Raw genomic sequence first — 14,172 nt, forward strand, 5'->3', positions numbered from 1 at the left:
TTCAATTGTTGTTTCAAGTTACAATTAAAATTTGCAATTACAGTGGATGGCACTTCACAGAGTACAGGCACTGAACCGTGCCTTTAAAATCACGTTCAAGTGCCTGCTCGTTTAGAACCAGCTGCAAACTCAGGACACTGAAGCTCAACTGCACTACAACAAGCACTGAGCCAGAAGAGTCTTGATTTTACTCAGTGAACTTTCTGGTTTGACTTACCTCCTAGAGTATTTAAAAAGACAACTTAAGATGCAGCTATTTGCTTACATAATATCAATACTCCCCCCCTGAAGGCAAGCATATGTCTCACCAAAACCAGAGTGACCAAAAATAACTGTGTCAAAAAGACTGGAAATTTTGCAGTTATGAGCCTCATAAAACAGCTAAAACTACCTTAAATCTTAATGACAAACATGTAAGATGAACAGATGCAAAAGTGTCACATCGTTCGTAAGGATGCGGCAGTGGAAGTGACATATCCTGAGGGCAGATGAGTAACAACTAGCACAGATATTTGATTAGTATGTGAACAGTAATGCTTACTTCACAATTACAGGAATAAATAACTTTTCTACTTTATATTATTGTACTGATTAAAATAGTGCTTCAAACACATATGAATTGCAAAAAAAGACATTTATGGTGATTCAGAGGGATCTGTCCTTCCCCCAAAATGCAATACATTACTTGAATGAAAACATTTCAGCAACACTGTATCTTTTAAAATTAAGACGTATCAAACTGGAACTTTGCCTCACACAAAAAAGCAGCAGCTTCAGAAGCAAGTGTTCTTGGCTACTGATAACAGCATGTTGTTTGCATACAGTACAAATTCATGGAAAATGAGGTTTCTTGTCCCTGATGCTAAAAAAAAAATCATTATCCAACAATAAAAATCAAAGCTGAAATTACGTGGTCATGGTATGGCACCTCATGTCTGAATGCAGAACAGTCCATACAAACAAGCAAAAGCTTTACAAGTTGCACAAATTTAAAATAATTTTTTAGAAAATAAGTTTTATTTGGCTCCTTTTGTACACTTTTTCTTAAAAAAATGCACATTCATACAGTTTGCCCTTCCCAGTGCATGTCTGGATTTGCTCACATAGAGCATTAATATCATTAATATTAAGGCCAAAGATGCCTTCACAATAATTTCAGACACATTGTATTCTGGCTGTAAAGCATCCAAAGTTACTAATTTTCTGATTACAACTTGGAAATCAATGTTTTGAGTGTTTCTTCTCTGATTCACATACATAATTGTCCCAAACCAGGAAGAGGAGACAGACCTGCAACAAAGAACCGTCAATGGCAAGTACTCATTTCAGGTAGAGCTAAAGGTAGGTTCTCTACTTCATACTGAGATGGAATATAAAAGAAATACTCAGCTATATAACTTTCTCTTTTTCAAAAGCTCTACATCAGAAATGATAAAACATTGCTTGAAAACTACAGATTAGCCACTGGTAGTGCCAGCTTGTTTGCAGAGAAAGCACTCTTTCCCTAGTTGTTTCTCGTGGCCAGGTCTCTCTGCTGTTGATGGTGACTATGGAACTCATTTCTCGCTGTTTCTTCTTAAAATAGTTCGTGAAGAGGAGGAAATTCAGCTCGAACTTTCACACAGCACAAGAGGTACTAACCCATCAAGTAGCCCCTACAGAAAGAAAATTAATTTAGACAAAAAGTTAGCAAACATAGGCAGCACTCCTCAAAAATCAAGAGGCACACAATCTTAAACCAAAATTTAAGACTGCAAAAGCCTCTGCTGATCAAGGATCTTTGGTCATGTTAACTACCCACTCCTTCCTCAGCTGGTTTTCTTCAATGAACTCTGAAAATGCATTAGCAATGTTCTTGATCCAACTTTGGTAATTGTTTGGAATTTTTGAAGCCCACATTATGCCCTAAGAAATGTTCTTTATGTGTGCCCTTTACGCAAACTAAAAGTGTTAAGATATTCAATACAACCTGATCTTTTCTGACACTTCACACAAATCTGTTGTCTCTTTCTCTTCCATTTCTCTGAAGCCCTGTTCTTTTCATGAATTTCAGAATGAGAACTGTTGTACAGACACACATGTACTCAGTGAAGCAAAAAACCCATAGAGCATCAATGAAGCAAGAAAATATAGGGTAGGTCCCTATCCAGGTACCTGCTGCCAGGGAAACCATCACTTGTGTATTATGAAACAATTTTTTTAAAGTACTCTGCAGAGGCCAGAAAAAGTATTCAAGAATAGAAGAATGACTGTCACTATTAATTCAACACTTCATGGAGCTACTCCAAAAATTACCTACCAGTAACTCTAAACACCAGGTTTCAGGTATTCTAAATTAAATAGAACAAAAAATACAGAGGGGGGGAAAACTAGAAAACCTGCATTTGGATTTTGCACAGCTTGAAAGCTACAGTACTTTGACACTTCCATATTCCTCAAAGCCCTACTTTGTAGCTACTTACCTGACCAGTACATACAATGAATTTTAAGGTCCACTGAGCAAGTCAGACTCAGTAATCATATTTTCTAACTGTCACCCTTTTTTAACTACAGCATGATCTTAGAGAAAGCTGACTCCCAAAGCATCCCACCTCACTCAAGGTAGCTTGTTCAAAAAAAAAGCAGTGGAAAAGGCAACTTATATTCAAGCTGAATAATTTCTGTTATTCCTAAATTTAACACAGCACACATGAGCCACAAAAGAGAACAAAGACTGAAAGATATAAGATAGTTAAACCGCTTACGGTAATTTCATCCTCATGAAAACTCTGGCCATGAAGAAGCTCAAAAGAACACTCACAAATCCAATAAAGAGCAAAAGAAACCTATTCAGCTTGGGGATGTTTGGTGCATTGGATCGATCCAGAATTATGAATCCTAGGCCACCCATTGTGAAGAGGAAGCTGGATGCAAGGCCTTCCATAATGTACTGCCCATTTACTCTAAAGGGGGAAAAAAAAGTAAAAAGAGTCAGAAAAAGATTAAAGAAATTATTTACATTTCAAACCCTATCTACTCAACATGTTATAGCTGTACAAGCACACACGATGATTAAATTTGATGGCTGACTTTCTAACTAAAATAAATAGGAAAATGTAATAAAAGTTGTACAATTACATCAAGACATTAATGTCCAGAACTGAGAGTCTGCAAGGTGCCCAGTGCAGCACTCAGGAGGATTTATACATATTTGTGCATACCAACAGCTACCACCCAGTTCACTGGATTGCAGAACCACCTAGTCCAAGGAGGTCCCTGGTTATACAGATGATCCCAAGGCATGGCACCACAACCTCCTTATTTCCATGCCCATGTTCAGGCAGGACTGCCTCAATCCTCCTCTCAGCACAAATTCCACTCAAAGCACAACAGCAGCACAGGAAGCACATCTGCTGGTTCCAGCACACATCCTGCAGGATGTTCTGCTGCTTGCTTGCTGAGCCTGCATGGATCTATTGCAGGACCAGCCTGGGGGTGCCCCCTGGGGCTCTCTGTCAGCCCACACAGCTGCACCTCCTTCTTACAAGTGGAAAGAGATGGAGAGTGAGGAAGCTGAGATGCAGAAAGAATCTTGCACCTGGATCACGAGTCTCCTGCTTCCCACAGTCACTGAGCCATTTTCCCATCCTCCTAAATAGCAACCTCATAAACCTGGCATTGATGAAACTACGGTGGATGGCCATACAGAAATAAAGATTATCATTACTGCCTCATATCCTGGAAACAAACAAGTTTATCTTCTCTTGTCTTGTTTACACTGACAAATGACAGCACTAACAACTCCCTGCAGCAACTTGATTCACCAACATTGCAACAACTCAACCCAGTCTGAAGCACAGATCTAGTCCAAGCCAAAATCTGTCACATCAACCATGTCACAGACCTCACCGATTCAACCAACTTTTCAGTATTCAATAAAAATCATTATTTGTTTCCACATACATAGATCCTCCCCAGTTAAAAAAGTAGACTTAACTCTCTTCAGACCAGTTTGTTACCAGGAGTCTCTAGCTCATTTTCAGTAATAGAAGCCAAGGGCACTAGGAAGATCCAGTTGTTACACATTTGTAACAATGTTCCCACCAGAGGCCCAAGTACAGTAGAGTTTAAAACAGAAAAAAATGAAAGCTTCCCAAACATTACATATTATGCAACAAAAATTGATCAAATGCATCCAGTATAAAGCTCAACCCGAGCAGCAAAAAAAAAAAAATAAGTACCTCCAGCACAAACCAATTTCTTTTTACCAGACTTTTCATTTTTAAAAGTTTTAGGACTAAGTCATTTGATTTCCACTAGTTTCAATGCTGGTTGGGTGGGGTTTTCGTAAAACACAAAAAAATAGTTCTTGGCAAACCAAGAACTGATATAAATCAACTCCTGCCTTGCAGAGAAAAGGGAAGGGAAGGGAAGGGAAGGGAAGGGAAGGGAAGGGAAGGGAAGGGAAGGGAAGGGACAGATGCACAGCTTGGCAAGATGGGGTTTATTCCCTTGAGCTTCGGCATTTGCAGCACGCCGGGAACAGGGCTCTTACCTGTATGCCAAGAAAGCCACCGGCCTCTGATGCCCGTGTTCGTCTGTCATGGAGCCCACGCTGGGAGGTTCCACGATCACGTCATAGATGATTCCTGCGGGGAGGAAAGCAAGCACCGACTTGGACTCGCAGCAGCGAGAGCCGCCCCGACCCCGCGGGCGCGCTGGGGGATGCCCGAGGCTCGTGTTCTACGGGCGGTTCGGGCTCGGACAGGGCTCAGCCGCGGCTCTGCCACCCGGGACAGGACCGAGGGGGAGCCGCTCCGTCAGCGGGGCCTCCCCTTCACCCGGCCCGGCCTCACCTCCGGTGATGAGGAAGTAGGACACGACCACCAGCGCGTACACGGTCATGGCCGAGGGCATGTGCACCCAGCTCGGCCGCTTCAGCTTGATGTTGGGGCACTCGAGCACGGCGAAGGGCAAGCGGTACAGCGTCTCCATGGCCGCCGTGCGGTCCCGGGGCGGCCGCGGCCCCGCTGCTCCCTGCCGGCGCTGTCCGCTCCCGCCGCCGCCGCCGCGCTCCCACACCGACACCGACACGAAGGCGGAAACGGAAATGGGCTGCGCGTCCTGACAGGGGGAAACGGATCCCTTTCTAAAGGGACAAACTAAACAAAGCACTAGAAACTTGCTACCAGGTTTAAATGACAGATTCTGACTTTTTTTTTTGTCTGCATAAAGACATGGAAACGCCGCCAGTTCGCCGGCGAAGGGTCTAATCCGGTTTACTCACCTGCCAGGACCCGGCAGCCCTGACGTGTCGGCGCTGGGTACCGGCTCCGGGCGGGGGCGGGGCTGGGGGTGTGGCCATGAGCAGGCCCCGCCCCTGGGCTGGGCAGCCACGTGGCCGCCCCTGGCCCCCCGTGTACCACCGGCCCTGCCCGCGGGTGGGGCACCACTGCCCGCCGGTCACTCACGGACACCGCCCGCTGGTCACTCGGTGGGACACCACTGCCCGCCGGTCACTCACGGACACCGCCCGCTGGTCACTCGGTGGGACACCACTGCCCGCCGGTCACTCACGGACACCGTCCGCTGGTCACTCGCGGGACGCTCCCGCCGCCCCTGCCATGGGGTCGAGCGCCCTTTGGACACCCCTGTCCTGATGCAGTTTTCCGATGGGGGGAGGAAAAGCCACGTCCCGCGTGTGAGTTTGCACAGTCGAGCTGGGGCGATGCAGACCCGGCGAGCAGACCAAGTTCCGTAGTAGGCCTTACCCCAGTCCCTGTGTTTGCAGGGGAGCGTGGGGCTGTGATGCCCCTTGGGCGCACCGTGGGATGTGGTGGCCATCCTGACCACAGGCAGAGGTCATCCCGGCAGCTGCACACAGAGCAGGCAGGACAAGGCACATCACAGCAGTCCTGCAGAGAGCAAGCAGGGTACCGTGTGTTACAGCCCATCTCACACGCTCCTGTAAGGGTGCACACACCTCATCGGGCCAGCCCGGCCCGGCCCCCGCTGCCTCTGTCCTCAGCTCGCTTTGGAGCAGCACCGAGGCAGCACGTCAGAAAAACTCCCCCTGTTGAGGGGAAGCCTCTCTAGGGAAAGGGCGGGGAAGAACTCTTCAGGTTACAGGAGTGGTTCCAAAGCACACACACCATCTGAACTCACCCACCTCGCCAGGCTACCCAGCCCACTTCCCACTGCACTGCCCTTCCCCAAAAGTCTGCCCCATTCCTACACGGCAGCCACCTGCTCAGTTTTAAAATAATTACGGGCCTTATTACCATTTCACTGAAACATTGCCTAAGGACTGCTTTGATTTCTACCTGTAGTGGCAATACCATGTCTCCTAACTCTTAACTGCTGCCTTCTGGGGCAATCATGTCATTTACAGCTAGCTGTTTTCAGTCTTATCCTTCCTGTTTGGAAGAATCTCCCTTGCAGTGCCTGTCAACAGATGTTTATATTACATTAATTCTCATTATTCCAAAATTATTCTCCCTTCATTTCTATTTCTTTCCAAAAGCCTGAAGGAAAACTCTAATCTCACAGTCTTTAATGCAAAACAAGGGCAGGTTGCACACACCTGTCCTAGTTGCCTTTTTTTCACAGCATGCTAAAGTACTAAAATGTGCACTGGAACAGCAAGACAACTAAGGAAATGTTAACCTTAAAGTAACTATAGAAACAGCACTCAAAAATGTTAAGAGTAGTAATGTTAGGCTCAAAACCTCCTTTAATGAGCTACAGCCCTTGCACCTGAGCTGAGGAGAGATGTTTCACATACTTCAAGCTACATTTATCCATTTTGAGAATATTGACAATTATTTTAACTCCTTGGGACACTGTGACGAAATCCTTGGGGAGGTACAACTCCTTTCATCATGCACGGTACTAAGTCACTTATCCTGGAGCACAGCCACCTCCTGCTGTCACACCCAGGAGGCAGCTGAGTTGCCAGGCTCCTCACCCAAAGCACCAGCTCACTGCCACCAGAAGGGCTTTTCGACTCAGCCTTCTGTCCTCTGTCCCTTGGCTGACGGCAGCTGGCAGAGCTAGGCAGGTGAAAGGCAGCATGCCCTCAGGAGAGACCTGCACACATGTGAGCCACAGCCTGAGCAGACTCCACAGTGACCTCAGAAACCCCTTTAAGTGGCACTCTCATGGCTCCCAGTAAGCCTCTGTGATCAACTATTGCTCCTCCTTCCATACTCTCATGGTAGAGCTCACTACTTTTTGAAAAAATAGTTATTGGTTAAAAACAGGTAAAAATAGATGCCTGTCAGATACCAAAAGCAGTTCAAAATTCAGAGTTGGAGCTGAGGAATACCACTCCACAGGCAAAGCAAGAATTATCCTGACTGCATTATAACACTCCTGGACAGCATTAAGAGACACATTTAGAGTTCTATCCAAAACAGAATGAAGCAAAGCCATTTTCACTTTTTAAATTACATCCTTGATGATAAACCAACAAACTTTGGTTCAAATTTCAATACCAGAGGCCCAAATTGCTACTTTAAATCAGGAAGCCTTTAAAGGCCTGTCCTAGCTGCACCCTGGAGTTCTGCTGGTATCATACCTGTAACTGCTGACCCAGGAAGACCTAGCAGGGTACTGCAGCTACAGCTTTCTTCCAGAGATTCAGATGTAGCAGGAGGCAACTGTCAGGTGGATACTGCACTGCAGTACTGGCTTTGAGAAGCTAAGACTATTCTCTCCCCCTTCTCTTGAGTAATACTGCATACAATGAAAAAATAAAAAAATCTACCTTAGGTTTATACTGTCTTCTGTTTGCTCTTCTTTTTCAAAGTCCTAACTTTCTTCTGAGCCAGGTCCTCCAATAACTTGATAAACAGCTGCTGAAAGAAAACCTGCACTGCTGAAAGTTATTCCAACCCCTAAATGTGACTGAGACTGAGCTGAGAGTCCTGTTTAACCAGACTTCCTTTCAGCAGGCAGCACTGAACAGAGCATCCTGACCTACAGGTTCTGTTGCAGCAAAACCCAGCTCTGCACTGTACAACCTGCAAGAAGCAGAAGCAGCTCCTAGCAGCTTTGAATCACAAATGGAATGACAGGACACAAGAGAAGTGGAGATCTCATTTATTGGGCTGAAACTACAAATATTCACTTTGACTTCTGGCTCTGTGCTTGTGCCTTCAACACTTTCACAACGATCTTCTGCTCCTCAATAAGAAAAGCTCGTTTGATCCTGGAAAAGAAAAACAACTTTAGGATATGTGTCTATTTACTAAAGTATAAACACAAAAATAAGACAAATTACAATTAGTTTTGCCACATTGCACATGTGGTGTTAGCTCCACAGTTACATAAAAAGGGAACCCACGGCTGTTCTTGCCAGCAGCAAATGACAGGGACAGTAGCACTCCATGAATGCAGCAGCTTGGGGATTGCAGCCTGCAGTGCCTGCAAATTTAGGGTAAGTGGCTTGGAGGTAAGCAAGGTAATATTTGATGGCTGATCATGGGAAAATTTACCATCCTCACAAACTTTAAAGGCAAAAAGCAGAACTCCTAACTGGAGAATTAATTTAATTCTGTTGAAGTCAGAATTGGTGTGACAAGTCAGCTCTCTTCCTCAGAACTACAGGAAACTACATGCATCCAGTTATCAAAACCAGGAATACTTTCCCTGTCAGGATTAAAGCTCCTTGCACATCAACAGGGAAAAGCCTAGCAGGTCAAGTCGTGCCCAAATATGACTATTTCTGGAAGACATGCAGGGCCACCAGGCAGATGGGACAGATCTGTGCACCAGCACTCACATACCAACAGACTATTTGATGGTTCTGAGCCAACAGCACCAGTGTGCCACACACCTTTCTACCCTTAAACATTAAAGTGCCTTCTGTCAGTATCTGGTACACATGGCTACTTCTGCAGTACAAAACTGCCAAAGATGCCTACGCAGGTGCAAGAGAAAACGTGACCATTACAAGAAAGGAGGTGGCTGTAATTTCTGGTTTAGGCCTAGTAGGAATAGAACATACTCATGTACTAAGACCTACCAACCAAGCTCAGGAAGGGTTTGGGAAAATACTCAGAAAAAATGTGGCTTTCAACACAGAAAAGTTATGCTATGGCTCTGCAGCTGTAACAGCTCATCTTCAGTGGTGCCTAATGTAATTCATCTTAGAACTTACACATGCCAAAATATTAAAAAAAAACGCTGGCACTACAGATGAAAAAAAAACTGGCATTAGACTGCTGACCTCAGAGATTTTCTGTTTACCATTCACAGAGATGACACACTCATGGTCATGCTTTTCCTCAAACTTGCCAAGGAAGCATAGGATATGCAATTGCTACACAATAAAACTGAATTCAGTGAGGCCTGGCAAAGGACATTTTAAAGTTTGACCACATAAAGCTGCTTAACACACAACCAAGTAATACCTGTGAATCCCAAAACACTACAAACAAGTGAAAAATTCAATTAGATCTGCATAAGGCAAAACAGGACAACAGAACAGAATAATCTTTACCATGGGCAGTCAATACAAAAGATAAAAACCCAGCATGAGCAGACTGTTTAGTATCAATGCAACAGTGCATTAAGAAGTCCTGAAGAACACAGTCTCCACAAAGGAGCTCCACACACAGGAACTCCCTCACACCCAAGGGACAAAAATCACACACATCATTGCTTGATGTGCCCCACACTCACGCTCTCCATCTCCCCACACCAGGGTCAGACAAGAGCCTTCAAAGTCTGAGAGAGATGTAAAAATTCTGTAAGAAGCAACCTGAGGAACAGAGCTGGCTTTGTGTGAGTTACCTGTCACGGACACACTTGGCGCACATGGAGCCACCGTAGGCTCTGCTCACGTGCTTCTTTGTCTTTGACAGCCTCATCAGGACTTTAGGGCGCACAGCACGGACCTACAGACGGCAAAAAGTAAACAAGGGTGTCATGGCACAGAAATTCTTTTTCTCTGACACGTAAAAAACCAACATCATTTTCATAGTTAAAAAAAAAAAAAAAAAACACAAAAAAGCCAGCAACACTTGAGGTTTACTATTCAAGATGCTAAAAAGTGACCAAGGTCACAGCTCACTGCATGGGCCATCCTCAGCATTCCTAAGCTGATCTTTTCATCCCACCACAGGGGTTCAACAAGAGTTCCATTAAAAAACTGGTTATAAAGAAAAACTTTTTTTAAAGATAGGAACTGCTCAAAGATCACCATTACTCAAGCATTCCCATAACTGTTAATAGCAATGGTGTTACTTCAAGAAAACCTTCTAAAGAAAAATACTTTAAGAACATTAATTCCTTTTTTCTAAATACTTTATAAACTTGGCTTACCCTTTTTTCTGTAAGTCTAATAGGTCTAATTTACATTTTTAAATCTGCTACAGAACTGCCCTGTCTAGTTTTAAAAATTTCAGACTTTCTAAAACAAGAGTTTATATTTAATAATAATGCAAACCAAGAGCATTAAAAAAAGTTTGAGCTTCCAAAGCTCATTTAGCTAGTAAACTCTACAACATTTGATTTGAACATTTTAAAGAAAAAGGTCATTTCAACAAGAACTGGTCAATTAACAGGCCCATTGTAACCCTTGGATAGGCTCTTTTTTCTGAAGAAACGCTGCAGCACAGCAACACCCTTAGGTGTTTGTAATCATACTCACACCACGAAGTCGTCCTGGGCAAATCCCACATGCTGACTTGGGGGCCTTTCCCACTTTCTTGGTGTAAAGGTAAACAATCCTGTTCCCGGGTGTTCGGGACCTGAGCACAGCAGAGAAACACTCAGTTAACGTGACAATGGGAAGGGAAGCATCACCTGTTTACAACAGCAGTTTTCTTACACACGGTCTTACTTACAGTCTGGTCTTGTTGGAAGCTGTGTTGTAGGACAACCTACGGCGGTATGTCAGGCGCTGCACCATTTTTCACCCCTAAAAAAACCAAAACCAAAGCGGCACTAGTTAAGAGCTGGATGTCCACACAGGAATTCACATCTCACAGGATCACCCGTACAGAGCCAGATGTGAATCAGCAGCTGCCGATCCCATATTAATAAAACTAAAGCCTTTCCTGATCAGCGACACCAGCGGAACGGTATTAGAGAACAACAAAACGCCTGACAGCGGGCACGATGCGATCCGCAATGAAAATTCACCCGAACTAACTCGAACACTGTTCAAACATCCCTGTCTTGCCTGCATTATGTCACGCTCTCCTAAGAGACTGCATAGAGCTTTAGCAGCTCCGTATTTTGTAGTCAACAAAAGCTCCACTCGCAGCCCCGGGAGACGCGGGCCCTGCTCGGGAGCCCCACCGCGGAGGCCTCGGCAGGCCCGGCCTCTCTGCCGGGCGGTTCTGCCCCCGCTCCGGCCCACGCGCGGGCAGCGGCAGCGCCGCCGGCCCATCCCCGCTGCCCCTCGGGGCCTCGGATCGCGCTCGCCGCCCGCCGGGCCGCGGATGGAGGCGGATGGGCACCCACAGCCCTCGCTCGCCCACTGCCATACCTGGCGCCGCCGGACGCGGAAGAGGAAGCGGAAATGCGCGAGTCAACATTGAAATAGCGGAGCGCTGGAGACCGGAAGAAATAGCGGCGCCTGCGCACTGGAGTCCTCCTACTAGGCAGGGCGGCAGTGGGCAGCGCCATGTTGTACGGCACGGAGGTGCAGGTGGCGCCATGTTGTACGGCTGAAGCGGGGCGGGGCGCCGCTCGGCGGCGGCATCGGGAGCCGGCCAATGGGCGCCGTGGGGACTCCGTTTTATTTGTTGTGTGTTTTACTGAAAAACTCTTTGACTAAAATATCGGCTTCTGTCCTGGGAAAGAAGGGTTAGTGCTTCGTTATGGTAATTAGGTAGCTGTGGGTCCAGAAGCCGTTCCCCATCCTGCTGTTTAAGCTCTCAATTACAAGTCACTCCTACAGGCTTTTCCACGGCACAGTGGCTCGTGACACACCTGGGAACCGTGTGCCTGACACAAAAGTGCACAAGGAAAGGCTGATCCCACAGAATCCCTTGAAAGCCTTGCCTGGGGCATTGCAGGGCTGCCCTTGCCAGGCTCCGTTCCCCTCGAGATGCCCTCACTCCTGACCGGCACTGGCCTTCCCGGGCACAGCACCAGGCAGACCACAGGTACCTAGGAAAAACATAGGGAAAAACAAGGACACAGCTAGTAGAACTGTCCCTTAATACATCCTCCCCGTGTTCATCCATCAGCATCGCCCAAGTGTCCTGAGCTGGGTCACATTTCCTGACCTTAGATTATCTCAGTTGGTGTAGGCATGGTGCTAACAACACCAAGGTTGTGGGTTCAATCTCTGTATGGGCCTATATTCTCTTAAGAGCTGGACTCAATGACCCTTGTGGGTCCCTTTGAACTCAGAATGTTCTATGAAATCTATTTAATAGCTTCTGGTAGACCCTTGACAAAAGAAGAGAAAGGAAATAGCCAGAGCTGAGGAACTGTAGGATTGGCTTGTCAGTAGCCAGAAACAGCATTCCAGTGGTGCCAGATCTGCCACATTAAAATCTAAATACACAGAAGGTACCTCTGGCAACCCCTCAGCTTTTCATTAATAGGAAGGAAAGGAGAAACACTCCCTGAACTACACTTCTCCCAGATGTTTGTTTCTGCTCCCATCCCACACCCCTGGTCCCTGCCAAGCTGAGAAGCATGTTGACGAGAAGAGCTGCCTCTGTGTTCTGAAATCAGCATCTGACCTCTGCTATCTATATGTGACCTTACTAATGGATCTGGATCCCATCCCGCCACCTGGCTCTGACACATGAAAGACCAAGAGGTTTTAAAGCACACTTTTCCATCACTTCTGCTCCCCAGCCTCTGGTGGCAGTGGTGGTGTTCCCACTGCCACACCAAGTCCTGCCCCTCACAGTGTGTGTGAATGCCTTGTGGTTGCTGTCACAGTTATACTGACTCGCACAGTCAAAATCTCCATGCAGCATCAATGGGAAATCACCATCTGCAAGGAGGATGGGGTTGGGCCCACGGTCTGTGAGCCCTCAAATGCTCTTTTGCCCCACTGACCTGAGCACTGTTCCACAGTGATACTCAAGGACCCACACGTTAAGCATGTAGGGTGCTGCTGCTGCCATCGTTAGCAGCTTCAGCTCTGCTTTTGGAGATTAGCAGGTGCTCAGAAAGCTTTGATGTGTGCTCCTGGCCTTATTTATGTAACTCACAGTTTGTTGTACTGCATCCTCCCTGTTTTCAATCTATAATTATTATTTTGGTTAATTATTGACTCTTTTTAAGTGCAAATCATGGACACCAGAATTATTTTTTAATTCATGAAAGGAGAGAAAATATGTATGAACTAGATTTTAGGGTATATTTAAAATAGGAGCATATTTTAGAAGACAAGTAAATTTCAGAGCAATTAGAGTATTTAACATGAACTTTCTAGGCCCAGAACCCTGAGGGGAATAAGAAAGCCAATTAAATTAGATTAAATAATCATGCCTAAATATAAAAGGGTAACAGAATCCAATTGTTAAAGAACAACACTATTAAATTATGATAGAATAGTTTAGATGTTGTCAGTGCAACAGGTAACTATTTTATTATTGAAAATAGTATTGATACGCTTTTGAACTTATTCCACTTAGGCTCTAAACTCAACCTGTGTAAGTTTTAGAAACTGCCAATTAAATTCCAGCCATTTGCTTCTGCTGATGTACTGGCCTAGTTTTTCAAGCATTTTCAGTTCTTTTTTAAGAGGAACAGGGCTACCAGGCAAACGGCTCACCAGAGCATCTGGAAATGTTAGCTTAATGACAACTGGTTTAATGCTATCTAATGTGGGGATAAGATTTGAAGCAGAAGCTTACTAAGCCCATTTTGTACAGATTAGTCAAGTGATTCATGTTCTCTGCTACTCCTACCTCTTCACAGGACCAAACCATCTCTTTTGGGAGCAGTCATTTTCTACATCCAACATGTCTCGTTAACTCTTTCTGTGTTTTCTTCTTTCCTTGAATGCAATGAAGGGGATGGATTAGCAAATGCACAGCCCAATAATGTAGAAAAGTAACAGTGGCATGCTATAAAATAATTTTTTTCATTTCTAGAATGTCAGTGGAAGCATAGCACCTGAGGTTGTGGGCTGTTTCATTGAGGAAACTGGAGGCTGGCTTCCAGGTGTACTTGGGTATCGGCAACACAAAACAATAAACCTCTTTGCCA

The 14,172-nt window shown here is 45.4% G+C and overlaps 2 protein-coding genes across 3 annotated transcripts; both read right to left on the bottom strand.

Moving 5' to 3' along the window:
• Nucleotides 1-615: 615 nt before the first annotated feature.
• On the bottom strand, nucleotides 616-5,295 carry OSTC (oligosaccharyltransferase complex non-catalytic subunit). 2 transcript variants are annotated; one of them, XM_059470798.1, is made up of 4 exons: nucleotides 4,836-5,295; nucleotides 4,535-4,628; nucleotides 2,801-2,942; nucleotides 616-1,655 (listed from the first exon to the last, which is right to left on the bottom strand). In XM_059470798.1, exons 1-4 carry the CDS (start codon nucleotides 4,972-4,974, stop codon nucleotides 1,605-1,607), a joined length of 426 nt encoding a protein of 141 aa, XP_059326781.1. In that variant the 5' UTR covers nucleotides 4,975-5,295; the 3' UTR covers nucleotides 616-1,604. The 2 variants fall into 2 exon arrangements, with proteins under 2 accessions (XP_059326781.1, XP_059326780.1); XM_059470797.1 differs by having other exon boundaries at nucleotides 2,745-2,942; nucleotides 4,836-5,248.
• Nucleotides 5,296-8,066: 2,771 nt separating this feature from the next.
• RPL34 (ribosomal protein L34) lies at nucleotides 8,067-11,521 on the bottom strand. The gene is made up of 5 exons (XM_059470430.1): nucleotides 11,480-11,521; nucleotides 10,833-10,906; nucleotides 10,637-10,736; nucleotides 9,778-9,881; nucleotides 8,067-8,191 (listed from the first exon to the last, which is right to left on the bottom strand). The coding sequence occupies exons 2-5, from the start codon at nucleotides 10,895-10,897 to the stop codon at nucleotides 8,107-8,109; spliced, it is 354 nt and encodes a 117-aa protein (XP_059326413.1). The 5' UTR covers nucleotides 10,898-10,906; nucleotides 11,480-11,521; the 3' UTR covers nucleotides 8,067-8,106.
• Between the last annotated feature and the right edge of the window lie 2,651 nt (nucleotides 11,522-14,172).

The sequence above is a fragment of the Ammospiza nelsoni genome, chromosome 4 (assembly GCF_027579445.1).
Source record: "Ammospiza nelsoni isolate bAmmNel1 chromosome 4, bAmmNel1.pri, whole genome shotgun sequence".
Classification (NCBI taxonomy): Eukaryota; Metazoa; Chordata; class Aves; order Passeriformes; family Passerellidae; genus Ammospiza; species Ammospiza nelsoni.

What these genes read in the sequence shown, in the direction of transcription:
- OSTC (XM_059470797.1), bottom strand. Translation starts at nt 4,974, where the DNA reads ATGGAGACGCTGTACCGCTTGCCCTTCGCCGTGCTCGAGTGCCCCAAC. An exon ending in CTACTTCCTCATCACCGGAG is followed by an intron (nt 4,629 to 4,835) that starts GTGAGGCCGGGC and finishes TCCTCCCCGCAG; the next exon opens with GAATCATCTATGACGTGATC. An exon ending in GTGGCTTTCTTGGCATACAG is followed by an intron (nt 2,943 to 4,534) that starts GTAAGAGCCCTG and finishes TTCCCCCTTTAG; the next exon opens with AGTAAATGGGCAGTACATTA.
- RPL34 (XM_059470430.1), bottom strand. Translation starts at nt 10,897, where the DNA reads ATGGTGCAGCGCCTGACATACCGCCGTAGGTTGTCCTACAACACAGCT. An exon ending in GCCCAGGACGACTTCGTGGT is followed by an intron (nt 9,882 to 10,636) that starts GTGAGTATGATT and finishes TGCCGTCTGTAG; the next exon opens with GTCCGTGCTGTGCGCCCTAA. An exon ending in GCCAAGTGTGTCCGTGACAG is followed by an intron (nt 8,192 to 9,777) that starts GTAACTCACACA and finishes TTTCTTTTCCAG; the next exon opens with GATCAAACGAGCTTTTCTTA.